The sequence below is a fragment of the Podarcis raffonei genome, chromosome 1 (genome assembly GCF_027172205.1).
Source record: "Podarcis raffonei isolate rPodRaf1 chromosome 1, rPodRaf1.pri, whole genome shotgun sequence".
NCBI lineage: Eukaryota > Metazoa > Chordata > Lepidosauria > Squamata > Lacertidae > Podarcis > Podarcis raffonei.
The window spans coordinates 138,465,597-138,491,961 of record NC_070602.1 but is presented as its reverse complement, the minus strand read 5'-3'; the positions used below and the strand labels follow the sequence as shown (position 1 = coordinate 138,491,961).

General features: G+C 43.1%; 1 protein-coding gene across 12 annotated transcripts in view; it reads left to right on the top strand.

The window, feature by feature from the left end:
- UNC80 (unc-80 homolog, NALCN channel complex subunit) overlaps positions 1 to 26,365 on the top strand; it is a 150,010-nt gene that overhangs the window by 4,564 nt on the left and 119,081 nt on the right. For all 12 annotated transcript variants that reach the window (XM_053365028.1, XM_053365017.1, XM_053365004.1 and 9 more), the window contains exons 2-8: positions 1,014 to 1,062; positions 10,522 to 10,678; positions 11,510 to 11,826; positions 12,656 to 12,779; positions 13,764 to 13,837; positions 14,938 to 15,077; positions 24,974 to 25,235. In XM_053365028.1, the coding sequence (XP_053221003.1) occupies positions 1,014 to 1,062; positions 10,522 to 10,678; positions 11,510 to 11,826; positions 12,656 to 12,779; positions 13,764 to 13,837; positions 14,938 to 15,077; positions 24,974 to 25,235 (1,123 nt within the window). The remainder of the gene's footprint in view (positions 1 to 1,013; positions 1,063 to 10,521; positions 10,679 to 11,509; positions 11,827 to 12,655; positions 12,780 to 13,763; positions 13,838 to 14,937; positions 15,078 to 24,973; positions 25,236 to 26,365) is intronic.

The window sequence follows — 26,365 nt, the reverse complement described above, 5'->3', positions numbered from 1 at the left end:
CCAAATTCTTTTTATCCTCCAGTAAATCCTTATAGTGTCAAAACCGTGAAATCAAGATCTTTTCACTAGAAAACAGGTTCTCTCGACCTTGGTTGCCCAGTCCTTTGCTTTAAATTGTTTACAAAGAGGGGGGGTGACTTCCTTTTTAGCCCCTTCCCGCTCGTTCCAGATCCAAAATTAAAATTTTTTAACCTTCCAATCTCCGTATTACTCACGGGTTTATATTTTAGAGTCCAGTCGGTCTTGAAAGAAGTTGGCGCTCTCTGTCAATGGCTTGCGGCTTCACTCCGTAGGCGAGGGAGTACTCTCAGCACCACGCCTCACCCTGCCTCCGTTCCGAAGCCTTTAAAAAGGCTCTGTCGCGGATTGGGGGGGCGCAAATGGTGCCCGCCGAGTCTCTGTGTTCACAGGCATCCGCGCCTGTGATTTTAAGGGTCCCCGCTTCGCCGCAGCGGCCAGACCCAGACGCTACGGAGCCGATTCCCTCCGGAGCTCGGAGGGAATCCGCCATTAAACAATGGCGCCAACCCGGAAGTCTGTAGTCCAAAAACTTAAAGAAGATGGCAGCTTGGGGAAGGCTGTCATAAACATTTCCCAGGCCTGCTGGATGACTGTTATGAGTGGGTTACCACTGCTGTCCACTCACCTACACTGCACATATTTACCCTGAGACTCCCAAAATTGAAGCCTCTGATTGAATGGGTCTCCCTTGCTTTTCTTTAGCGTCAGCCCACCTCACCCTGACATGTACCATGTACTGTTGGGAAAGGGAAATCCCTCTGTCTCTAGTACTTACTGTAGCCCCTGCAGAAATCTCTCAGATGCAGCCACATGGGGCTATTTGTCAGTTTTGTAACATGCAGTTTCCTTGGGACCTTGGCGTGTGATTTATTTATATAGCCAAAATGTCGTAAGTAATTATGCCATTGTAACCTTCATTGTAATTCAGCATGTTTAATTGTGTCATGTACCTATGACCATTCCTTTGACAAGCTTCTTTTTTCTCCCCTCAGTGCATTTTTGAGGCCCAAACTGGGAAAACAATATGAAGCTTCATGTGTGGTATGTGACTTTCAATTTTATATATATATATATGGATTTGCATGCATTTCCTTAATTTTTGTAAAGGAAACTGGCAGACTTTTGTTAAGCTCAATGGCCCAAATGTAGCACTTGCCTTACCATGGCAAAAGTAGCTAAGTACAAACCAATATTACTATATATAAATTTATTATCATGATTTACACTGTTGGCTGTTTTATACAAAAAAAGTTTCCATTATTATGTACTGGCAAAATCAATATAATTCTGACAGATGAGATTCTGAGCATGAAGATTGCAGAGGGTGTGTGCTCATATCCATTGCAGAATCCCTGTCAGTAAGGCTGGTACACAGGTTTTATAACATCAGGAAGAACTTTCTGGCAGTAAAAGCAGTTTGGCAGTGGCACAGCCCCCTAGGAATGTGGTGGACTCTCCTTCAGTGGAGGTTTTATGGCTGGATGGCCATCTGTCAGGGATGCTATGGTTGAGATTCCTGCAGTTCAGCGGGTTGCACTAGACGACTCTTGAGGTCCTTCCCAACTCTACAATTTCATGATTTAATGAACTCAGTTGTTCTTGAAGCCTTTTGGTTCTGGCTTTTGCTAATATAGGATATCAGCACCTCATGTCAATAACATATCACTGATGCAGATGGTTATGCCTTGTTGTGTTTGCTGGACCTCATCAGACATACTATGAATGATGCCCTCTAGCTTAATGCATGAGTTTTGACTCCCTATGCTCTTCTGTTCAGTTGGCACAGCTATAAATGCTACTTCAAAGAAATATGACCCATTTCTTTTCAGGCTTCTAGCATATGACCTTGATTTACTGAATCACTCCTGCAGAGCAAATAAATCATTTCCTGCTCATGCTTTATATATCATGTGAAGAAAACACTATTTTCCTCACTTTCTCAAAGCTCTTGAATTCTGACAGGTACAAGCAGAAAATTCACAACTGTTGCTATGCTATACTGTTTCACACAGCTGAAATGTGGGGTTGTGGGAATTAATGTTTCAATGCACTCTTCCATATCAAACACTCCTCCCCAAGCATGTCAGGACAAAGCATCCCAGTTAGCTTCCCTTGTAGAGGATTTTGTTTCGGTCTGCATTTTTGAGCAAACTGACCTGATTCACACACCCTGTGTGAATTGAAATGAAATTATCCTTTGGTCTTCACATTTCTCCACATATAAAAACAAAAACAGTCAGACACTCCTACAGGAGGCAGTTAATCTGCTGATCATGTTTCAGAGTTCTGGGGAGAACCATTGCAACTCAAGGTGCTTCACTTTCAAACAACCCGGACTCTCACTCTCTGAATTTTTCTCTCTTCCTGTCCATTCAAGTTGCAGACTGGCTCCAAAACATCACTCCTGCTTTCAGTCACCAGCTGGAGGACATAATCTTCCCAAACACATTGTACTGTATTCCAAATGTTGGAGAGAGGGTCCCAGCTATCAGGAGAACAACTCTTGTGATTTGCTTTCATAATTTGCTCCCATTATGTTCTTATTAGTAAGCTATTAGCTTAACTAAATATGGTCTCCCTGCGTTCATAATGCCACTGAAATACAATCATAAATTCCTTTTAGGGAGCTCATTTGCTAGCTTGCTTTTTACAGTCACAGTCCATTACCCTACTCCAAGTACATGGATGAGAAGATGGAGCAGTGGCAGTATTATTCATGCAGTCCTCTATTATGCTAATATTGCTTTGATACTACACAGTATGTAGGAGATGGAGTGGGAAGGTGAGGGTAGCATGAGGACTCTGGCACAGACCACTTGGACCTACACTTTTAACTTTCCACAAAATGTGTCAAAGCGCTTCTAGAGCACAGATAGTCAATGTTGTGTCCTACAGACATTGATGGACCAGCACTCACAATCAGCCCCAGTCAGAATGGCCAATGGTCAGGGATGATGGGTATGGTAGTTCATCAATATTTGGAGGGCACTACATGCTTCCCCTGCACTGGAGTATGGAGCAGAGTAAGAGACCTGGGAGGAGGCTTCCCATCAATGCAGAGGATTGCTGGGGAGAGGCAACCAGTTACTACATTTCCATTCTGCTCTAGCTTCCGGGCTACTACATCACCTCCAAGGGCATTGAGTGTTGGACCTCTTCTCTCGTGCTTCTGACTTACCAGTGTATTTCAGAAGCAAGCCCTCTATTAACAAGCCTTGCTGTAGCCTTTTCATTTAATCAATCAGAACATATTGTATATACTCGGTATAAGCAGACCCGAATATAAGCCAAGGCACCTAATTTTAGCACAAAAACCTGGGGAAACTTATTGACTCGAGTATAAACCCGTTCACCACATCACAAACCTGGTGGTGGCGGCAGCGATGGAGGAAGAACAAGCAGCCCAAAAGGGCTCCTTTTGGGCCGTTCGTCCCTCCGCCGCCGCCTCTGCCGCTCACAAGAGCAGGCATAGGAGCCGCGGTTGGGAGAGGCACAGCACAGCGTCTCTCCCATCTACGGCTTCCTGTGCCTGCCCTTGCGAGAGGCGGGTGGCGGCGGTAGGACCAGCGGCAAGAAAGGGCTCCTTTCGGGCCGCTCATCCCACCACTGCCGCCTCACTCAAGTATAAGCCGAGGGGGGCTTTTTCAGCATAAAAAATGTGCTGAAAAAGTCGGCTTATACTCGAGTATATACGGTAACTAGATCCAAAACATGCTTCCCAAGCTAGATATTGGAGCTCTTTGCTGTGTATCATCATGTGGAAATGTTCTTCCTGGCTCTGTCAGTGCTTTCTGCCCTGCTCTCCAGTCTTTTGTTCTATTGACACTGTAATTTCCTAAATGTCAAGGAAACAAAGTCCTTTTCTTTTACCATTTAAGATTGTAATGGTCTTATAAAATTCAATAGTGTCCCGTGTATTTTTAGAATCTGAGTTGCCAAGTTGAAGCCATTGAAGTGTGTGATGGTGCACTATTTTTAGACACATCCCTTTTGTATTTGCTGAATTTGTTGATGTATTGTGCTGTATTTGGAGGTCACTTTTAATGCTGTACTTTCCAACCCAACCCAAAAATATAGAGATTTCCCCCCCCCCTTTGTCTCATCGGCCACCATATAACTCAATATCTTCCTGTTTCCTATAATAGTTAAACTTTCAGTAGCTATGGATGAATGTGGGACAAAACCAACCACAGTATTCTGTTTAAAACAATACATTACAACTTTATTGACGCTTAATTGCAATATTAATACTATGAAGTTTATTTAAAGGATTACTTATAACGCTTGTGGTTTCACTTAGTTACTGTATGATTAAATAGCGCCCACATACACAATAGGGTTACTGTCCCTTTAAGAAGCTGCCTATGTAAGGTTGCTTTTTCACCCCAAATCAAACCCTTGGCAATTACCCTATAGTGCTCCCTTGCCAGTTAATGCACTATACCCAGAGGACTTCACAAGCAGTCTGTCCAGACCCCCATAAGCATTTACATGTAAGTTTTTAAAAAAGTAAACTTTTATTATAACAGTCTAATGGTACAAACTAGGAAAGTCCAGGTGCTCTTACAAGGCAAAGGAGTAGCATCAACAAATCTGGTCCAAGATCACAAGCCAAGGTTCAGGAGTTTGCATGGGAGCTGTGAACATGTTCTAACAAGTTTATTCCTTATCTGAAGACAGGTATACCTCCTGGGGGTGGGAAAAGTCTCTTCTCATCTCTTGATGTGCCATCAATCCCTGAGCCTGTGTCTTCCTCTGAACTCTCCTGCTCTGTCCTAGCAAGCTGGGAAGGATCAGTCCTTGTGTTTCTCGCCTTGCCGGTTCCAGGCTTATCTAGGTGCAGGGTGGGGTGGGGAGCTTCATCAAGTGGTCTCTGCAGCATAGTCTGATCCCCTTCTCTTCACACTCTGAGTTCTCATCCTCAGTTGCCTTGCACTCCTGGTCTGAATCAGAGGACTCAGGAGGAACCATAACACAGTAATCGCCTTAGTGACCCATACCTCCTGCAATCTGGAGTTTTTCAGGATTCTCTCAGGATTGCACCTATGGTCTTTAACTTGGTCCAGCAATAGCTACCACCTCACGTTCATAATGAACAATGCTGTTACTTACAGCAGCTTTCTTGAAGGCTGTCTTGCTCTCATATTTCCTCCCTCGACTCTTTGCTCCAGTGATATTAGCTCCTGAGCTGGATCTCCAACTTCCTTTCAGACACCAGCCTCTGCCACTGCTCCCTAAGCCCCTTCCAACTTCCCCACTGACCTCAGTTCCAACAATTACCCCCCCCCCAGAGCAGGATGGAACCTGGCCCTTTTTTTACATTAAGGACTACAGTTTCCTGACCACTGTCCTGTTAGCTAGGAATGATAGAAGTTGTAGTCCCAAAACATCTGGAGGGCCAAGTTTGGAGATGCCTGATTTAGAATCAGGGCACTTCATTGTTACCTAAAAAAGTGGTACAGATGGTTTGAAAGGACATACATAAAATAAGTCTTTCATAGAATGATAGAGGATCATCTAGTCCAACCCCCTGTAATGCAGGAATAGGCAGCTGTCCTTTATGTCCTGCAACATTGGCATTATCAACAACATGCTCCAACCAACTGAGCTATCCATGGTGACATTGCAGTTTTAAAATGTCCTGAAAATTTCTTAACCAAGTATTGCTACTATTCCCTGCTGATTATTATATGAGAGTCTTGCATGAATGAAAAGCCTTGTTCAAACACGCTATCCTGTGTTTAAAAAGCAAGCAAAGGGCTTGTCCACACTTACTTTCCCCCACTCTTTCCAGTCACAATCCATGATTTAAAGCTCTAAGTCCGAGCACCCTGTTTATTTTTACCCTAGAGCTTTTCCTGCAAAAACATGCTCTTTAAGGCTCAATCAGAGCAAGTGACAAACCATGGAAAATGAAAACTGATGTTTGCTCCAAATCAGCTTTCAAGAGCAGGTTTTTATGGGGAAAGGTCTGGGACAAAAAAAAGAGAAATGTTCGGTCATGGAGTGTTAAAAGAAATTGCTGAACAAAAGTGTGGGTAAGCTCAAAATGTTCTTTTCTATTACACCTTATAAATTTGTTCCAAAAGGAAACAAGGGGAGACTCAGGGGTGCCAACTTGAATAAGAGATTGGGGGGGGCAGATAAGCCCTGCCCCACATAATTGATCACGTGACATGGTGCGCGCACACAATTTGAATGGCAATGCCCATCAACTTGGGGAGGATAGCCCCCTCAAATATTTTATTGGGGGGCAAAGCCCCCTCAGCCTCTAGGAGTTGGCGCCTCTGTGGAGACCATTGATTTATGTTAATTTATCCATTTATGCTACCCCACAGTGGCTTCCTGGTAGCTGTTCTTTAACTGAAGGGTTTTTTTTGGGGGGGGGTTATTTACACTTGCTAGCAATCAAAATTTCAGCACTGACAGGCCGATTTTCAATCAAAGTCTGATTTGTTTACTTAGAAACTTATTTATAAGCTGCCTTTTGTGAAGTTGCCCATACAGAGACAGCTTTACATATCAATGAACACAATATCATTGAAAACGAAACTAGGCAATTTAAATGGCGGCAGTACATAATAATTTAAAAACATAACCTGGTTAAAAATAAATAAAACAGCAGGCAGAACAGATTCAGCACTTTAAAATGCTACACATTCTAAAACAGCTCTCACTCATTAAATAAAGGCATAGATTAGGAAAAAGCTAGTCCCCCCAAAAAAAATAGGTTTAAAACACCCGCTTTAAAATTTGCAGAGTTGGGGGGGGGGCCTCCACGGTTACATAATCTTGGACCTCCACAGAAAAGCCTGTTTCTTGTGCCAGCCAACAAAACTGGCCTTATAGACAGGCCTTGAAGAAGGGTATAAGTGGTTCTTCTAAATCATTGAGGGAAGGGGGTTATTGGTTAGTTTTTGTCTTTTTAGGTTTTTTCTATTCTCATTTTGCATTTTTATGTTGTGAACTGCCCTCTGAAGTTTTTAGGTCAAAAACAGATGAGATGAGATTGAGCTCTTGGTACAGCAAACTAAATATGACATAATAGGCATCACTGAAACCTGGTGGGATAAGTCCCACGATTGGAATGTAGTAATGGAGGGATACAATCTATTTCAGAGAAACAGACCAGACAAGAAAGGAGGAGGAGTGGCGTTATATGTCAGGGATGTGTATACCTGTGAAGAGATCCAAGATTTAGAACCTCAAAGCCAAAGTGAGAGCATTTGGGTCAAAATTAAGGGAGAGAAGAATAACAGTGACCTCATTGTGGGAGTTTACTATAGATCCCCAAGCCAAAGGGAGAACATAGATGATGCCTTCCTGGAACAGATGGCCAAGCATGCAAAAGGAAGGGAGATAGTAGTAATGGGGGACTTCAATTACCCGGATATTTTGTTGGATGTCAAACTCAGCCAAGAGCATAAGGTCAAACAGATTCCTCACTGGCCTTGCAGACAACTTCATTGTCCAGAAAGTGGGAGAAGCAACAAGAGGAACAGCCATTTTAGATCTGGTCCTAACCAATGTTGATGACCTGGTTAGTGGGGTAGAAGTGGAAGGATCATTAGGCGCGAGTGATCATGCTCTTCTGAAGTTTACTATACAGCGGAAAGGAGCAGCCAAGCATACTAGGACTCAATTTCTTGACTTTAAGAAAGCCGACTTCATAAAACTTAGGGAAGTGCTGGGTGAGATCCCATGGACAGTAATACTAAAAGGAAAGGGAGTTCATGATGGCTGGGAGTTTGTTAAGAGGGAGATAGTAAAAGCACAACTTCAGGCCATACCAATGAGACGGAAACATGGAAGGTGCCTAAAGAAGCCAGGGTGGCTATCTAAAGAACTTTTAACTGAGTTAAGATTAAAAAAGGATGTGTACAAAAAATGGAAAAGGGGGGAAACCACCAAAGAGGAATTCAAACCAATAGCCAGCACGTGTAGACACAAAGTCAGAAAAGCTAAAGCACAGAATGAACTCAGGCTTGCTAGAGAGGTTAAAAGCAACAAAAAAGGCTTTTATGGGTATGTTTGTAGCAAAAGGAAGAACAAAGAAACAGTGGGGTCACTCAGAGGAGAAGATGGTGAAATGCAAACGGGACACAGAAAGGGCTGAACTCCTCAATGCCTTCTTTGCCTCAGTCTTCTCCGATAAAGAAAACAATGCCCGACCTGAAGAATTTGGAGCAAATGATTCAGCAGAGGAAACACAGCCCAGAATAACTAAGGAGATAGTACAAGAATACTTGGCTAGCTTAGATGTATTCAAGTCTCCAGGGCCACAAGAGACCACAAGGGCCATCGAGTCCAACCCCCTGCCAAGCAGGAAACACCATCAGAGCACTCCTGACATATGGTTGTCAAGCCTCTGCTTAAAGACCTCCAAAGAAGGAGACTCCACCACACTCCTTGGCAGCAAATTCCACTGTCAAACAGCTCTTACTGTCAGGAAGTTCTTCCTAATGTTTAGGTGGAATCTTCTTTCTTGTAGTTTGGAACCATTGCTCCGTGTCCGCTTCTCTGGAGCAGCAGAAAACAACCTTTCTCCCTCCTCTATGTGACATCCTATTATATATTTGAACATGGCTATCATATCACCCCTTAACCTCCTCTTCTCCAGGCTAAACATGCCCAGCTCCCTTAGCCGTTCCTCATAAGGCATCGTTTCCAGGCCTTTGACCATTTTGGTTGCCCTCCTCTGGACACGTTCCAGTTTGTCAGTGTCCTTCTTGAACTGTGGTGCCCAGAACTGGACACAGTACTCCAGGTGAGGTCTGACCAGAGCAGAATACAGTGGCACTATTACTTCCCTTGATCTAGATGCTATACTCCTATTGATGCAGCCCAGAATTGCATTGGCTTTTTTAGCTGCCGCGTCACACTGTTGGCTCATGTCAAGTTTGTGGTCAACCAAGACTCCTAGATCCTTTTCACATGTACTGCTCTCAAGGCAGGTGTCACCCATCTTGTATTTGTGCCTCTCATTTTTTTTGCCCAAGTGCAATACTTTACATTTCTCCCTGTTAAAATTCATCTTGTTTGTTTTGGCCCAGTTCTCTAATTTGTCAAGGTCGTTTTGAAGTGTGATCCTGTCCTCTGGGGTGTTAGCCACCCCTCCCAGTTTGGTGTCATCTGCAAATTTGATCAGGATGCCCTTGAGTCGTTGATAAAGATGTTGAATAAGACCGGGCCCAAGACAGATCCCTGTGGCACCCCACTAGTCACTCTTCTCCAGGATGAAGAGGAACCATTGATGAGCACCCTTTGGGTTCGGTCAGTCAGCCAGTTACAAATCCACTGAGTAGTAGCATAGTCAAGACCGCATTTTACCAGCTTCTTTACAAGAATATCATGGGGCACCTTGTCAAATGCCTTGCTGAAATCAAGGTAGGCTACATCCACTGCGTTCCCTTCATCTACCAGGCTTGTAATTCTGTCAAAAAACGAAATCAGGTTAGTCTGACATGACTTATTTTTCAGAAATCCATGCTGACTATTGGTGATCACAGCATTCCTTTCTAGGTGCTCACAGACTGTTTGCTTAATGATCTGCTCCAGAATCTTCCCTGGTATTGATGTCAGACTGACTGGGCGGTAATTATTTGGGTCCTCTCTTTTCCCCCTTTTGAAAATAGGGACAACATTTGCCCTCCTCCAGTCTGCCGGGACTTCGCCTGTTCTCCAGGAATTCTCAAAGATGACTGCCAGTGGTTCTGAGATCACATCTGCCAGTTCTGATTTTAACACTGATTGGGAGCCGCCCAGAGTGGCTGGGGAAACTCAGCCAGATGGGCGGGGTATAAATAATAAATTATTATTATATATTATATTCTTTTAATACTCTTGGATGCAGTTCATCTGGCCCTGGAGACTTGAATACATCTAAACTAGCCAAGTATTCTTGTACTATCTCCTTAGTTATTCTGGGCTGTGTTTCCTCTGCTGAATCATTTGCTCCAAATTCTTCAGGTCGGGCATTGTTTTCTTTATCGGAGAAGACTGAGACAAAGAAGGCATTGAGGAGTTCAGCCCTTTCTGTGTCCCCTGTTTGCATTTCACCATCTTCTCCTCTGAGTGACCCCACTGTTTCTTTGTTCTTCCTTTTGCCACGAACATACCCATAAAAGCCTTTTTTGTTGCTTTTAACCTCTCTAGCAAGCCTGAGTTCATTCTGTGCTTTAGCTTTTCTGACTTTGTGTCTACACGTGCTAGCTATTTGTTTGAATTCCTCTTTGGTGACAGACGTGTGTCAGCCCTCTGTACTTAAATCTAGGAGCAATGGGCTGAATAGGGTTTCCATGCATGTGCACATGGTTTCCAGAGATAATGTGCCCACTGTCCACCATTGCAACGTGGGCCAATCAGACTTCCTGTGTGAAGAATGGAACTGTCCTCATTAAATTTACGTATGGTACTATTTTCATACAAAGCAGAAATGTTCAGTCTTTCAAGAACATGTAATAGGATTGGTTTTTTTTTCTTTTTCCTCCTTCATTTTAGTCCTTTGAAAGAGTTTTGGTTGAGAATAAGTTGCACGGTCTTTCACCGGCCCTTTCTGAAGCCATCCAGAGCATTTCTCGCTGGGAACTGGTCCAAGCTGCCTTACCACATGTTCTTCACTGCACGGCGACACTGCTTTCCAATCGGAACAAGTTAGGTCAGTGTGCATGTTAGGATGCTATTATGCTAAAAACCTAATTATGTTCCGTCTAGTTTAAACTGATGGTTCTCAAAGCAGGATAAGCTGTGGCTAAGGGATGCATTTACCTACCCCTTTTGATTTCAGTTGGTTGTGATTGAGCAGAATGACTCCTGGTGCACCCTGTTCATTTCTCAGCTATGTGGGTTTGGGAGATCTATCCTGAGAAGGGCCCAGAAGTCCTGTTTTCTTTCTCTGGCACCACTAGGTAAACAAATTGTCTTAGGGCAATCTGGGCATTACATTAAGGTTACCAGACGTTCCCATTTCCCAGGGACATTCCCCGAATTTACAAATCAGTCCCCTGACAAAATCCTATCATTCCTACTGAAGTTGAAAAGTGTCTCCGGATTCATTGAAAAAAATCTGGTAACCTTACATTACAGGCCTAGGTCTCTTTGCTGCTTCTGGGTGGATGACTGTGAGTGAAGAATCAGGGGCGGAAGAAAAAGAACGTGTCACTCTGCCTTTACCTGCTATTCAAAAGCCTATTTCCAGTAGGAACACACACACACACACACACACACACACATCAAATTATGGGGGGAGGGGAAGCTAGAGAGAACTTCTAGATAAAGACTGAACATTGTAACAGCCCATGGCCTTGGTCTGGAGGAGAACATTTAAACTTTCAATTAATTATATCGCAGTAGTAGTTTTAGTAGCGTAGTAGTAAAATAAATGTTGCTCGGCCATAAGCCATAGCAAAACTAATATATCAACAGAAGACAAAATCCAACAACAGTGCATGGGAAGACCCAGAACGTCTTGCTGTGTTTTCTCATCTAGGACATCAGGATAAACTTGGTGTTGCAGAAACGAAGCTGCTTCATACTCTGCACTGGATGTTGCTAGAAGCTCCTCAAGACTGCAGCAATGACCGCTTTGGAGGAGGAGGAGGAGGCGGAGGAGACAGGGCATCGAGCTGGAGAGGGAGCAGCAGCGCTTTCATCCACCAGATTGAAAACCAGGGATCTCCAGGGCATCCAAGGCGTGACAGCACCAATGAAGAGGAGGAGAACAACAGGAGGAAGTTCTTTCAGAATTCAATGGCCACAGTGGAGCTCTTTGTATTCTTGTTTGCTCCGCTAGTTCATAGGATCAAAGTAAGTGCTTAAAGGAAAGGCTCGTCAACACTTCTGCTTGTCCCGTGCCTAGAAAGTATTAAATTACTTACAATGTCCAGAAGTGGCTACTGTGTTTCCTTCCTAGATCTCCAGTGTTGTGGGACACTCTGATTCCACCACCACTCCCAGAGTTCCCCTTGTCCCTGCTTTATTTCCCTCAGGTTCACTCATACTTATACAGACAGAAGCATGGAAGCTCAAGTCAGACAACCCTCCAAATCCTGCTGTGGAGGATTCTGGAGGAGGCCTGGACTCACAAGGGCAACCATTCCATCTTTCATGTCTGGCATTCCTATGGTATCTCACAGAAACTTTTCTTTTAGGATATCAAATGGAGGGTGTAGCAGAGTCCTTGTAAGCAACCCCTTTTCTTTCTTTCTTTCTTTCTTTCTTTCTTTCTTTCTGCTGTATAAAATGTTTATTCGGTGCATGAGATGATTCTTACAATTTCTACCACCTTCATCACAGGTAGAATTGCATTACATTTTTGGAGAGTGAAATTGGAACCAGCAATAAGAACTTCAAATACTCTTCCCCAACTACAGCAACACAGAGCCAATGGCTGCTCCCACTGCCTGCACCCCAAACCCAGTCACAAGACACCTTGTGCACAACATACCACCCCCATGATTGTCCACACACTTTTGTGGATAAACCATGTGTAAAATGGAATAAGAGAGTGGTTTATAGGACAGAAGGACTCTACCTATGAGATTTTGGAACAAGGAATCTCTGGGTTTAAATAAAAAATATCAATGCTCTTCTCCGTCAGATCCACAGGTGTCCCCATGTTCTTGTGTCCTTTTAGGAATCTGATCTGACTTTTCGTCTGGCCAGTGGCCTTGTTATTTGGCAGCCGATGTGGGAGCACAGGCAACCTGAAGTTTCCGCCTTTACTGCACTGGTTAAACCCATCAGGAATATAATCACAGGTTTGTGGTTGTGTTAATGCACTTAGAAACTGAAAGTCATAGAGAAGTAGCTGGTAAGTGTCTGTTATAGAGTTTCAGAGGCTTCCTCAAACTTCCACCAAAGAACCAATAGCAAATTCTTTGGAAGAGAACCACCTCTTAATAGTAGATGTAGTATCTAACAGGGCTCCAAGTCCCTAACACAGAGCTGGGGAACCTTTTCCAGACCAAGGGTCACACTGTCTCATGGGAAACATTCCAGGGGACACATGACAGTGGTGGGTGGCCATATGTCCAGAATTTCCTGGAATACTGTGGTCAAAATCAGTGTCCGGGCAGAAATCGGCAAGACTTCCCAGAAAATCCAGATGTATGGCATGCCATGTCAACTTTGGCCCCCAAAAAACTTTTGTGTCTGGATTTTCACTTTCTGAAATATGGCAACTCTAGCAGCCAGAGGCAAAGTAGGGGCAGCAGTGCATGTGAATGTAATCTTTGTTCAGTAGTCTACTATCTACAGACACTCAAACACCCTCTCTATCATCCATCAAGAGGCATTTGGTGGTATTCATTGCTGCACTATTGCAAAAGTGCCAAATGGAATGACACTCCCCCCTCCCGTATACAGTTATGGGGGTTCACACCCAGCTAATTTCAGAGGTGCAAGGAGAAGGAGAGGGGAGATGCCCCATTGCGCAAACTGAAGCCCTTCCACAGGGCTTTCACTGACAGAGTTAATCAGGTGACTCCTGTGCATTATCAGAGTTCAATGACACCTCCCACCCAGGTGAAAGCACTAGAAGAGGGTGTGAAGTAAGGTTGGTGAGGGTTGTAGCCTGGGGAGAGCCTGAAGGGATTGATAGAGAAGCCTGGGAGGCTGCATTTGCATGATTCAATAGGTTTTTGTTTGTTTTATTTAAAAATGCATGCACTTCTTAGCCAATTCCAGTGTTTCTGTGCTTTGAGTCACACAGCTTGCCTACTAACAAGTTCTTCATTTGCCAGCAAAGAGGAGTTCTCCAATGAAAAACCAGACTCTGACATGTGAATCTCCTAATGTGGATGCTGGACGTACAGAGGTAATGTCTGAGGCTGTACAATCTTTATTGGAATCACAGGGAGGGGCAGGGGGGCAAGCTAAGGAACTGGGCTGAGGAAAGCATTTTTCTGCAGGGAAGGAAGCGATCCTGGAAAGGAATGGGTTGTCCTTCCCACTTGCTCCTCTAGGCAGGCAAATGTGCAAATACCAACCACAGTCCCTTTGGGAACTCAAGAGAAGTGGAATAACTTTAAACAAATGCTTGCTGTATAATGCAAATTAAATCCTAGCAGAACCTGAAATAACAAAAGCTAAAATCCACTTAATCCATATCCACTTAACCTCAGCCATCAAAGGTTGGCTTTAAATGATTGCCCTCTGTAAGAGGTTCAGGCCTTTATTCAGGATTTCAGGGAAAGAAAGTTTCATAAGCAGCCACTGTGAGAACAGAATGATGAACTAGATAGGAGCCTTCTTGGATCAGATCTATGCTAGGTGTGGGAGAGCTGCCAACCATCCCAGTATCATTCCACTTTAAACAGCCATGGCTTCCCCCTCAAAAGCCTGAGGACAACAGTTTAACCACTCTAAGAATTGTTGCTCTGCACCTAGAAAGATAACACATCAGAGAGCTAGAACAAGTTTTACATGAACACCGTTGTTTCAAAGAACAGGTTTGAACTGTGCACTTGACATGGACTGTCAAAGCCAATTCCTTTCCCTTTAATTGCACTCTAGAGTTGCACCACCACGCTCCTCATTTTGCAAATAGTGTAGCAGAGTGAAGTAGAAAACAGCAACAAGATTCCTGCCTGATGGATGCAAGGCAAGCTCACTGCTACACCATGGGAGTAGATCCTTACAGTGCAGTCTTTTATATGTGTGCTTCATTCAAAGCAAGTGCAGTTTCTTTCAGTGGGTTTTACCCTCAAGAAACTATGCAAAGGATTGCAGTTTCAGTGTATAGCCTAATTATGCAGACTTCAACCATTATTCCTGCAGTGAAACTTTCAAGGAGGACATCTGAATGTTCAGTTCCTCCAATTAACAGCAAGAGTAGTTTGGATTACATGTTAGGCAGAACAGCAAACTGCACATTTTGATTGCATTTCTCTCTGTGAAATATTTTTGCATCCGCAGGGGCTCCAGGTAGTGTGTGAAACACCCCAGGCAGATGCAGTGCCCCCCAGGCCTGCTTTCTCAGGCTGCCACCGTGGGAATTCTATTGATGGAAGTGTGTCATCCCAAGCCTCCCAGGAGAAAGGACCCCCCTATCCTAGGTAAAAGCTGATCTTCTAGAAGGGGTCCTCCTTGTCTCTCTTTTCTCCCCATCCCTGTCCCCTTCTTCTATGATCATAGGATACTTCCCACAGTTAGAAAAGACAGAGAAAGATTATTTCTGTTCTAAATATTAAAATGGGAGTCTTCCAGTTGTGTGATTCTGTTTGAAATGTATTTGGACTATAAAATGTGTGTTGAATAGCATATAACACTAATTTAACACCCACCGCCCTCATTGGTGGCCTTGCTATCTTCCAGGACTTCACTTCACATACAGCTCTGGAGGAGACTGTGGGACGTTGGTGCCTTCCGTATGCCCTAGCAGTGCTGTGGGAACTGCTTTTCCTTCCTCACACAGCATTGCTGCGAATGAGGCAGGCACCTTCCTCTCAGTTTGTCCCCTTCAAAGCTTCCTGAGGTGTTACATTGTGGCCACTAAGGGGCATTATTTCTTTGCCCGTTTAAGTTTTGACCCTGGGTTGTTGGTCTCTTGTAGGAAACCGTGTTTTAAGCTGAAGCCATTACCAAGCGGATCGAAACACAAATTGTTGTTTAGACATTCAAAGACACTTTCTCTTTCAAGAATCTCTGGCAAGCAGTTTAATTTTCCAGAAAAATGTTTGAAGCATAGTGCCTGAAACAAGGCATTCATGTTTACTGACCTGGTCCTGACCTGTTGCCAACTATATTAAAATGGCACAGCTGACTTCCCCCACCCAGGAACCTTATTTTCTGTGAAAAAAGCATTGAAAAGCAACTTCTGTGATGTAGGAAAGTTAGCAGTGCCATGCTCACAGAGAGTGGAAATGAAGACTTTCCCCAAATATATACACAGAAGGGGGGGGGGAGAGACAAACACACACACTCTTAAAAATATATCAAATATTCTTTTTCCTGCTGAGCTACAGTAAAGCTCTCTTTACTTGATTATTTTTAGGCTAGTTCAGAGTGCCCAAAGGAGGAAGGAACTGGTTTTTAGACAGCAAAAATGAGGCAGTCAGTGTCTGAAACTGAGCTGGGCGGTCGCTATGGCAATGAAGCTGCAGGCAGGCTCTCTATTCTGCGTCATTAATTTCTCCTCATTTGCTGAACTCATTGATCACTACAAAGTCAACTGGATACGGGGGGAGGGGTAGTTGTTGCCTAGCAACATGCAGTGAAGAAATAAATGTTGTTTGCTCCAGTTACTAACCCAGCATCCATGGAATTATTTTGTCCTTGAAGACCAAATTCAACCAAATTGCTACATCCACAGCCTTTGGGGGTCGTGGTAACTGAGTTGAGTCAGCACAGAGTTGAAATTAAAATTCAGAAGACATGAAAATGTCTAGATTTTTTTAAAGGCAGGTTTATTCAACAGAACATAGATTGGCTTTTTTGGTACATATCCTGAGCTTTTTTTTTTTTTGAACTTTGGCGTTCTGTTTCTGAATATACTATATGCAGTCTACTATTTGTCCCTAATGTAGTCCCCAGTCCAAAAGAACGAGTCACCCTCAGAGTTCATAGCCACAGTCTGAGTGACATGTAGAAAACTGGGAGGTGGGTCTTTGATGACAAGTAGACTGGGAATTTTAGCAAGGCCACTTCTGCCCCAGCAAAAATTAATATAAGGTAACGATTCTTAACCAGCAGAGCAACCTTATCCGTTTGTTAACTTTCTTAATCTCAAATAAATTAGATATACTTTTTGTATTATTTTTCAGTCTGTTTGTTAATGTTAATGTTGTCCTAGTGCTCATTAATAGGGAAGAATCAGGTGTAAGATGCACAATCTGTTTCTCAGCAAGGATTAAACACTCTTAGGTTTCGGGATTTGTGCCAACACCAGTGTTTATTGTTTCTCTACCAATGCAGCTTTATCGGCACAAATTCTCAAAGCAATTTACAAAACCATAAAATAACAGAGCATTAAAAAACAATTTACAAACAAGATTAAAGAGCAACTAAAAATAGATCACAGTATACCAGCGGATTAATCACTGGAGGGGGAACATAAAAAAACACACATGAATTCCTTTTAAAAAAACAAAAACCATTTTGGTTAACCTAATGAAAGTATCACCCTTTTATTGATTTCAGACCATCCAAGTGTCCCTATTTTCCAGGGACATACCTGATTTAGAGAAGCTGTCTCAGTTTCTGATTTGATTCCAGAATGCCCCACTTTTCTTTACGATGTCCCTACTTTCATTGAAGAAATGTTGGAGGGTATGGAGTTATTCGACCCCTGAGCCATCTGAAGCCAATCCTGCATAAGGAAGTTTTCTTAATGTTTAATGTTTTATTATGTTTTAATATATGTTGGAAGCTCGGTTCAAGTTCATTGGGTGGAAAAAAAGATGGCGAACGGCACTTAGTCAGCGTGAGTGTGAGCTCCCTGATTTATCTTTTAAGATTGTTTTAATGAGTATAGAAACCTATTAATTTTTAACTTTAGTTTTTAGTTTTTTAGTTTTAGTTTTAAACTAGTAAGTAGGAGGGCGCCTCTTTCTATCGGGGAGACAACCATTGACCTTGAAACTGGGGCGGCTGCATGAAGAGAGAAATGACTAAGCAATTATACAGCCCTGCCTGTGGGAGAGGAACTGGGAAACGTACCAGAGATTCCAGAGATTTAGACGACACAGAGGAACTGAGATGCCTGCCTCTTGCTAAACAAACAAAAATTAGTGAATCTGAAAGTACAAAGGATATTTTTAATATTCCGGTTTCAAACTCTTTCACACTGCTAGCAGAGATGAATGACGAGGAAACCATTGTGAAAGAACCTTTTGATAGCCTGCCTACTAAACCTTCAAGCAATAATAATACTGGTATCCACTCGAATGACTGCACTAGAGCCCGTGAAAGCTGCATTGATGAGATACTATTTGAACACTCGACTACTCTAGACCTAGTCGCTAAAACAGTGGACTATATCTTTAAATATATAAAAGACATCCGAGGATCCTTGGAGAAGATTATCTCGCTTGTATCCCTAACAGGTAAAAACAGTTCCCCTGATGTACCACCTGAGATGAAGCCCATACAAATGCCCAGAGCACCCGTTTTACCTCATACCTCCTGTATAATTCCTCAAGTTGCTGGCAATCAGAAAAGTGAGCCAAGTGAGCAAAATAAGAAGGAACAACACTTTGCACCTCCTCACAAACTGCTGCTGCAAGCTACCAAAATCTGCCTAACGGTTTGCCCCTTTAGAGGCAAGGTGATAAACTGGCATTATAAGAGTGATATAAGGAGACACCTAGCGGAGCTTCTGAGGGTAATCCCTAGCTCTATTGACCTGAAGCATACTGACCATATTAGCAGCAGACCTCAGAGGCAGAGAGTGCTGCTCTCCTTTAAAACCAAAAAGCTCCTTGCACTTATTATGTCCTCAAGAAGCCTTCTAATTAACTATGGAATCCTTGCTACAAGAGTCTTTACCAATACCAAGAGCTGCCCCCTCTTACCAAACTGCTTGTTCAAAAAGAAAGCAGTCAAGTCTGAGGGTCCGCCAATTGCCACGACCCCAACTCCCCTGGCCACAGATCTAATCAGCTGGATTGACGCCCCCCTGCCTCCACTGACAAAGGCTATACATCTGGAGAATTCTACGGAGCGTGAGTTACTTCTATCCTTCTCCCAATTGCCAAAACTGGAGCGAACAGAGATAACGGACAGATTGGACGAGTTGCTACTCTGTCTCCGTAACTCAGAAGATCATGCTCATGCAAATAAGATGAATTCCTCACCAATTGTAGATCAGTCTACACAAGCCCAAGTGGTACCTGTTTTAACGACCTCTGATCTGCAACCTGGCTGTACACGGCCTCGGGATGTCAAGCCCGGGCAGGATACAGTGGAAGATTCGACAACCCTCTGGTCAAACTCGGAAGCTGTGGCAAGACTGAATGCTCTTTTGGAGGCAAACCGAAAAGGATGCCTCCCACCTGCCTTACGCTGCATGTTCCCTACAGCAACCGCAGATCCAAAAGGCCCACCCCCCTCAATCTCTTAAAGCATACTTTAAATGCAGAGTGTATGGACCTGTCGTTAAGTGATACTCCCGTGCAACAGAATCCATCCCTGCAGCTACCAATAATTAAGCCTCAATCCATGGCTGCTGCTGCAGTAAGTGGTGCTCGGAAATTGCCTGGTAAGCAAGCTACAATTACTTCCTTCTTCCAGCCTATTGCCCCCCCTCGCCGCATGCATTCCCAGGTGGATTCTGCCGTGCTGGTTCCGCAAGGCCCAGCATGACTCGAAGGGGTGACCAGGAGATTACTTACTTTCTTATCCTGGAATGTAGCTGGCATTAAACCTTAAGCTGATGGATCCATCCTTTGTCGCCTACATCTTTTGCTGCAAGAGACCTGGGCTTGTGAGGGCTTCTCCTTATCAGGGTATAAGGGCTTCTACCTGAATGCACAACAGAATTCACTATCACCTGGTAGACGACAAGGTGGGTTGGCTACCTTAGTTTCTTTGGCTTTAAATCTGCAGGTGGAACAAATTGACATCCAGTCGTCATCCATGCTGGGTGTAAAGCTACAAACAGCGGAGGAAGTGTTCGTGGTGATTAATGTTTATTTGCACCCAACCTATAAGAAAAACCTGGTGGACCAAAGATGGAGGGGAATTCAACTGACTCTTGAAACTCTCCTAGAGAAATATCCTGAAGCCACCTTCCTAGTTGCAGGAGATTTCAACGGCCGATTGTCTCACTCTGATAAATCATTATTTGCTAAATATAATAAATATCCCTCACTACCCATTTTAACCTCAGACCTTTTACCCAGGAACTTTAAAGACAGTGTTGCTACATACGCAGGTTTTAAATGTAGACAAACTTTGATGGCTCTTAATTTTCACCTTCTAAACGGAGCTCTCAGCTCTGATTACCCTGCTGAATTTACTTTCTGGTCAGGCTCCCGAGCCTCTACCATAGACTTTATTTGGACATCAGTAGACCTAATTCCCAAAATTTCCAACTTTAGGGTGGTAACGAGGCTGGAAAGTGACCATTTTCCATTAGAACTCTCTCTGACCCTGGATGGAGAATTGGCTACCTATTCCTGTGTGCCTATTACAAATAACCAGCTTCAGATGAGGCCTACTGCCTTAAAATGGACCGACAATATGGCTCAACGGATAAATGAACTCCTGTGGTCTGACCAACTGCAAGAGACAAGGGACTCCCTTATCCAGGCAGTTGAGCCACTGCCAATATATGACAATTTAGTAGAACTGCTAAAACCTTCGTTGGCTAAGGCCCCGGTAATGAATAGTAACCATTTCTCTCATAAAAAGTGGTTTGATGAGGAATGTAGACACTTCAAGAACAACCTATATAATGAATTCTTGGCATATAGGGCATCAAATGACCCTGCACTTAGCAGTCACCTTATGAACCTCAAGAGAAGGTATAAAGCACTATTAAAGGAAAAGAAGCTTGCGGCAGAAAGAAATGATTGGAAGAACCTTCTAAAAGCTGCAGAAAATAGAAATCCCTCCTCCTTTTGGCACCAAATTTCTCAATACCTGGGTAGACCGTTGTCAAGGATAGAACCCCAAATTTCAGCTGACACCTGGGAAAGCTTCTTCTCCGATTTATATGCAGCTCACGTTGCCAGCGGAGGAAGGTTAGATTTGGCCCCCTTGCCTGAGTGGGATCCTGTTACCTGCTCTGAAGTGGAAACACTTGTAGGCCAATTTGAGGCGGGCAAGGCACCCAGAGACGATCTTATTTCCATAGATGTTATTAAAGCCAATAAGGACTGGTGGTGTCCACCCCTAGCAGCTCTTTTTACTTATATAAACAAAACAGCACAATTTCCTCCAAGCTGGAACTCTGCACTGATTGTGTTAATTCACAAGAAAGGGCCGCGCACAGACCCGGCCAATTTTAGACCAATTAGCCTGCTAAATGTTATCGGGAAGATCTATTCAAGATTTCTACTTAACAAATTAACGACCTGGATGGAAAGCAACAATATCATTGCAGAGGAACAGGCGGGTTTCCACCCCGGAAGATCAACAACAGATCAAATCTTAATCCTAAATCACTTGGCCACCAAGTACGCTGGCAATGGCCTAAAAGCCCTCCACGTCGCCTTTATAGACTTTAAGCAGGCCTTTGATCTAATTCCCAGGAACCAGCTATGGACAAAATTGACATCTATCGACCGCCGCCTTCTCCTGCTGATTATTAATTTGCATACAAATACCCTCCTGAGGATTAGGCTAGATAGTAAGGGGCTAGTCTCCAATCCGGTTGCCACCACTAGGGGGGTAAGACAGGGCTGTTTGCTTTCCCCTGCTTTGTTTAATTTCTATATTAATTCGCTAGTGGTGCATATGGCAAATGCTGATTTCCATCCACCAAAACTGGCAGGACGAGCCTTGAATGTCCTGCTGTATGCGGACGATGCCGCCCTATTAGCTACCTCCCCCATCGGATTAAGGAGGATGCTTCGAGCTCTTCATGAATATGAGACCCAACACGAGCTCCAACTAAATTATGCCAAGACCAAAATAATGGTCTTTGCTGCTCGACTCAAACCTAATTTATGGTCAATTAATGGTATCCCTTTAGAGCAGGTCAGTTGCTTCAAATACCTGGGTCAGGTTGTAAGATCAAATAGGTCCTTCTTGGTGCACAGAGAATACATAGCCTCGAATGCATCCAAAGCAGCCTTGGTGATTAGAACCCTGTACTCCAAGAAACAGGCACAAACTGTCAAAGTTGCCTTGCAACTCTTTAAAATGAAAGTCCTCCCTCTTCTGCTGGTGGGCATTGCCTTGGGCTCACGTAGGGACTTTGAAAAATTGGAATCTATCCAAACCCAATTCCTCAGGGCCATACTCAGGATCCCCCCCTCCGTGGCAGGCGCGATCATGAGATTGGAAACCGGTTGTCAAGCCTTTAGGTATGTGGCCCTGAAAGCGAAGTTATGGCTATGGCTCAAGCTCTGTTTCAGACCGGTGGGTTTGGCCCCCTTAATTCTGAGGGATAACTTTAAATCTCCATGGGAAGGGGAGATAGTGGAGGAAGTGCAGAAGTGCGGGTTGTCCTCCCTTTATATAGAGTCCATGACGTATAGCCACGCAAAGGCGGTGATCACTCAAAGATTAAGGGATATTGCCAGACAGGAGGACATAGCCCGTGTGAAACCTGGGTTGTTTCTGGGGGAGCAGTTGTACCGAGCTGCCCTAGCTCGCTACCTGGCGGATATCCACTACGTGGAATACCGCAGATTATTTACTGTGGCTAGGCTGAATGTTCTTGACTCGGCGGTTCTGAAGGGAAGATATGGAGGAGTCCGATATGACCAGAGATTATGCCACTGTGCATTGGGTGAGGTAGAATCCACAGAGCACATTTTACTGAGCTGTCCCATTTACAACGATTTAAGACAGTACCTTATAACTCCACACTTACCCCAGCTCAGTTCCCGACAAAGAGGAAAGCAGACAGCATATCTGCTAAATAAGTCTTCTGGGAAAACAACTTTGTCAGTGGCTAAATTCCTTTTCCTGGCACTCAAGTGTCGGAAACGTATAACTGAATGCTTTGATGTGGGTTATCTGTGAGAGGTCTAGTACTGTGGCCCTACCTTATTTATGTACCCTTATGATGTTATAGTTTATAATTATTGTGTAATGTTTTATTTCTGACTATCGGTCGAATAAAGGAAATTGATATGTTGGAAGCTGCCCAGAGTGGCTGGAGCAACCCAGTAAGATGTGTGGGATATAAATAGTAAAATTATCATTATGGAATGGGACGTCCCTATTTTCATCAGAGAAATGTTGGAGGGTATGCAATTTTGGAGTTTTCCTTATGAGCCAACATTACTACCATCCTTTTTTTAAAAAAAATTAATTTTTATTAACATTTTAAAAAAAGAAGAAAACATAAGTACGAAATAATAAAAAATTAAATACAATATTCTTTACAGTTATATATAGTATCATGTTATCTACATTGCGTTAGATCATGCCTCAACTTCCCTCCTTCCCAGTTGCGGTTTTCTTATTATTTCTTATCTTTTACAGTTTCTTCATATTCTTTATATATATCACAAGAGTTAAGTTAATCCTGCTGTAGTCCTTAAGCTTCTACAGTTAGTTTCTATATATGTAACAAATTTGCTCCATTCTTCTACAAACTTTGATCCTTTTTGGTTTCTAATCCTATGTGTCATTTTCGCTAATTCCGTACATTCGAATAGTTTTACCTGCCATTCCATAACAGTTGGAATTTCTGATGCCTTCCATTTTTGCGCTACTAGAATCCTAGCTGCCACCGTTGCGTACTGAAATAACTTATGATCAATCTTTTTTATTTTGTCCCCTATTATCCCTAATAAGAATGCCTCTGGCTTTTTTGGAAAGGTATACCTGAAGATTTTCTTTAATTCATTGTATATTAATTCCCAGAATCTTTTCATTTTTTCGCATGTCCACCACATATGATATAGGTCTCCATCTTTACTTTTACATTTCCAACAAGCCTTATTTCCCATTTTATACATTTTTACTAATTTAACTGGGGTAATATACCACCTATACATCATTTTTTCTAGGTTCTCCCTTAAAGTGGAACATGCCGTAAATTTCATTCCCTTATTCCATAAATTTGTCCATTTATCAAAATCTATATTATAACCCAGGTCCATTGTCCACTTTACCATCACCTCCTTAATTTCCTCGTCTTTGGTATCCCATTCCAGTAAAACATTATACATCATCGATAGAAGTTTTGTTTTCCCTTCCAAAATTTCTGTTTGATATTTAGATTTTTTCTCACTAAATCCTGATTTTTTATCTTCATTCCATAAAAAGGACAGCAGTTTATCCTCTTCCGTAACAGTCCCAGCCAACAGAAGGTGTAGCTACTTCTACTATGGGGTAAGGTGAGGCAGCCACCTCAGGTGTCAGGATCCACAGTGGCAGCAAATTTGGCCTCTAAGGAACGCATTGCCTACTGCTGCCACCGCTGCACTGCCCCCGCCCGCCCGCCCCCGCCCCCAAAGTAGTTCTTCACACACACCCTTGTTCCTGATGTAGGTCTTCACTCGCCCCTTAATCCCTGATGGGTGGGGCGACACCATTTTGTGGTTCACCTCAGGTGCCAAAATGTCAGGGCTGGCCCTGGTGTGGCAGACCTCATGTTGCATTATTCTCCAGCAGCCTTTGGCATTGATGTGCAACCTCAGCTGCAACAGACCCTGGGGAAAAGGGAGATGACTCTGGCAGTAATCTGGGGACCCTCTTTAGAACAGGCAGGCAAGTGCTCTTGAAAGGGCTCAGCACTTGTGGAAAATTCACTGGAAGCGCAACATCTAGGGTTCACAAAAGCTGGGCTAGAAGCACTAATCAATTAACTGGTGTGACTTATTAATTAATCACACGGTTAATATGTGGGTGCCTGGTCAGATTTCCGTAGGAGAGGGTGCTTAGGGTTGATTGGCAGTGATGCAAATGCAGGTAGTTCATAGTAGTACATATTTTAATCTGTAAGCAGGGTACAAATAAATAAATAAATAAATAAATAAATAAATAAATATAACAACCTTCCTTGGAATCACAATTAGTCACATTCTTTATTCTTCTCCTTGACCTTAAGCTTTGATAGAAAAGCTATATTTCAAGAGAGCTTGAATACTGAATAGTTTGTGCCATTTTCCTTATATGAATTATATGTTTAGATTGCAGAGTTAAGCTTTTCTGGTTAGAATTTGATATCTTCTGCTAATAAGGTTGCTATTAACTTAAGCAGCTTTCTCCAGACCTAAGTAAGCAGTTTGTCCTTTGACTTGTCCTGTAATAAGATGTACTTGGGAGCCCTTAGGGGTCTGGCTGCTTCTATAGTTCAAAGCATTTGTTTCTTTATCATTTGTGACAGGGTGTCTTTGGTCATCCCACCATGCCAAAAGTCTCGGTATGCTACCTATTTTGACGTGGCTGTATTACGCTGCCTACTTCAGCCACACTGGTCCGAGGAAGGCACTCAGTGGTCCCTGATGTATTACCTCCAGAGGCTGCGGCATATGCTGGAGGAAAGGCCTGAGAAATCTCCTGAGCCAGAGGTCCCACTGTTGCCCAGGCCTCGCAGCAGTTCCATGGTTGCAGCAGCTCCATCACTGGTGAACACTCACAAAACACAGGTAAGGACAACGGGACAGCCCACAAAGGTTTGGGGGTGGTGTGGCTAACATGTCTATAGTTTTAGGTCTTATGGCCTGGTCAGAAACCTGGCCGGAATTTCAGACCAACCAGGGAAGAAGTACACATATAATTTAGCTGTCTTTCTAGGTTGCTACTCTTTTGTTCATTTGGAAATAAACAAAATATTCCTTTGATTTTTAGGATTTATTTATTTAAAATATTTTTACACTGTTCTATTGACAATTTCAGTGCAGTGCACAATAAAATACAACAGTAACAACAGTAAAAAAAAAAGTCATTAAAAACCACTCAATTTTTGAAACATACACAGCACTCAAATTACTGAGTGAACAAAAATATTTTTGCCTGGTTCCCAAAACATTGCACTGGGGGATACCGGGCAAGCCTCTTTAAGGAGAGCATTCCATAATTGGGGTACCACCCCCCAAAAGGCCCTTTCCCTTGTTTTCATATAGTGTACCTCCGATAAAGGTATAATGAAGGATGATTTCAGCAGAAAATGTTAATGCACTGGCAGCTGATACGGAAAGAGGCACCCAGTTAGTATTATAAGCAGCAGATATAAAATATCTTGACTCACCACTATTACTGTGTTCAAAGAGGAACGTATAGAACCAAACATGAGTTTAGAATTGCAATGAGGTATGTTTGAATAGTTGCAGACCTGTCAGGGTACATTAATTAGTAACAATTACACAGTGAAGAGACTTAAAGAAGTAGTGAAAAGTATGTATAACTGTAATATTTACTACACATGCAGTATTTCTAGAATGTACAAAAATATGTTGCATGCATTATCTGTGTGATCTGGCCAATAAATGTTATTTCCCCAATAGAGCAGCTATGGAACTGAGAGACAGTCTCTTAGACACCCAACTATGCAAACTCCACACTAGTGCCATGACAGTGAATAAGGGCTGTGGGTAGCTGATATTTACAGCAAATTGGAGCATGCAAAGGTTCCTTGGGGTGGGATTGACTGAAGGGGGCAATGGAATAAAAACGGATCCCTTTCCTTTACTCTTGCAAAGCTGCCTTAGCAGATCAGCCTCCCATTGCTCCCAAAACGAGAGGCAGAAAAAGGGATTGGGCTCAGATAAAACTTTAC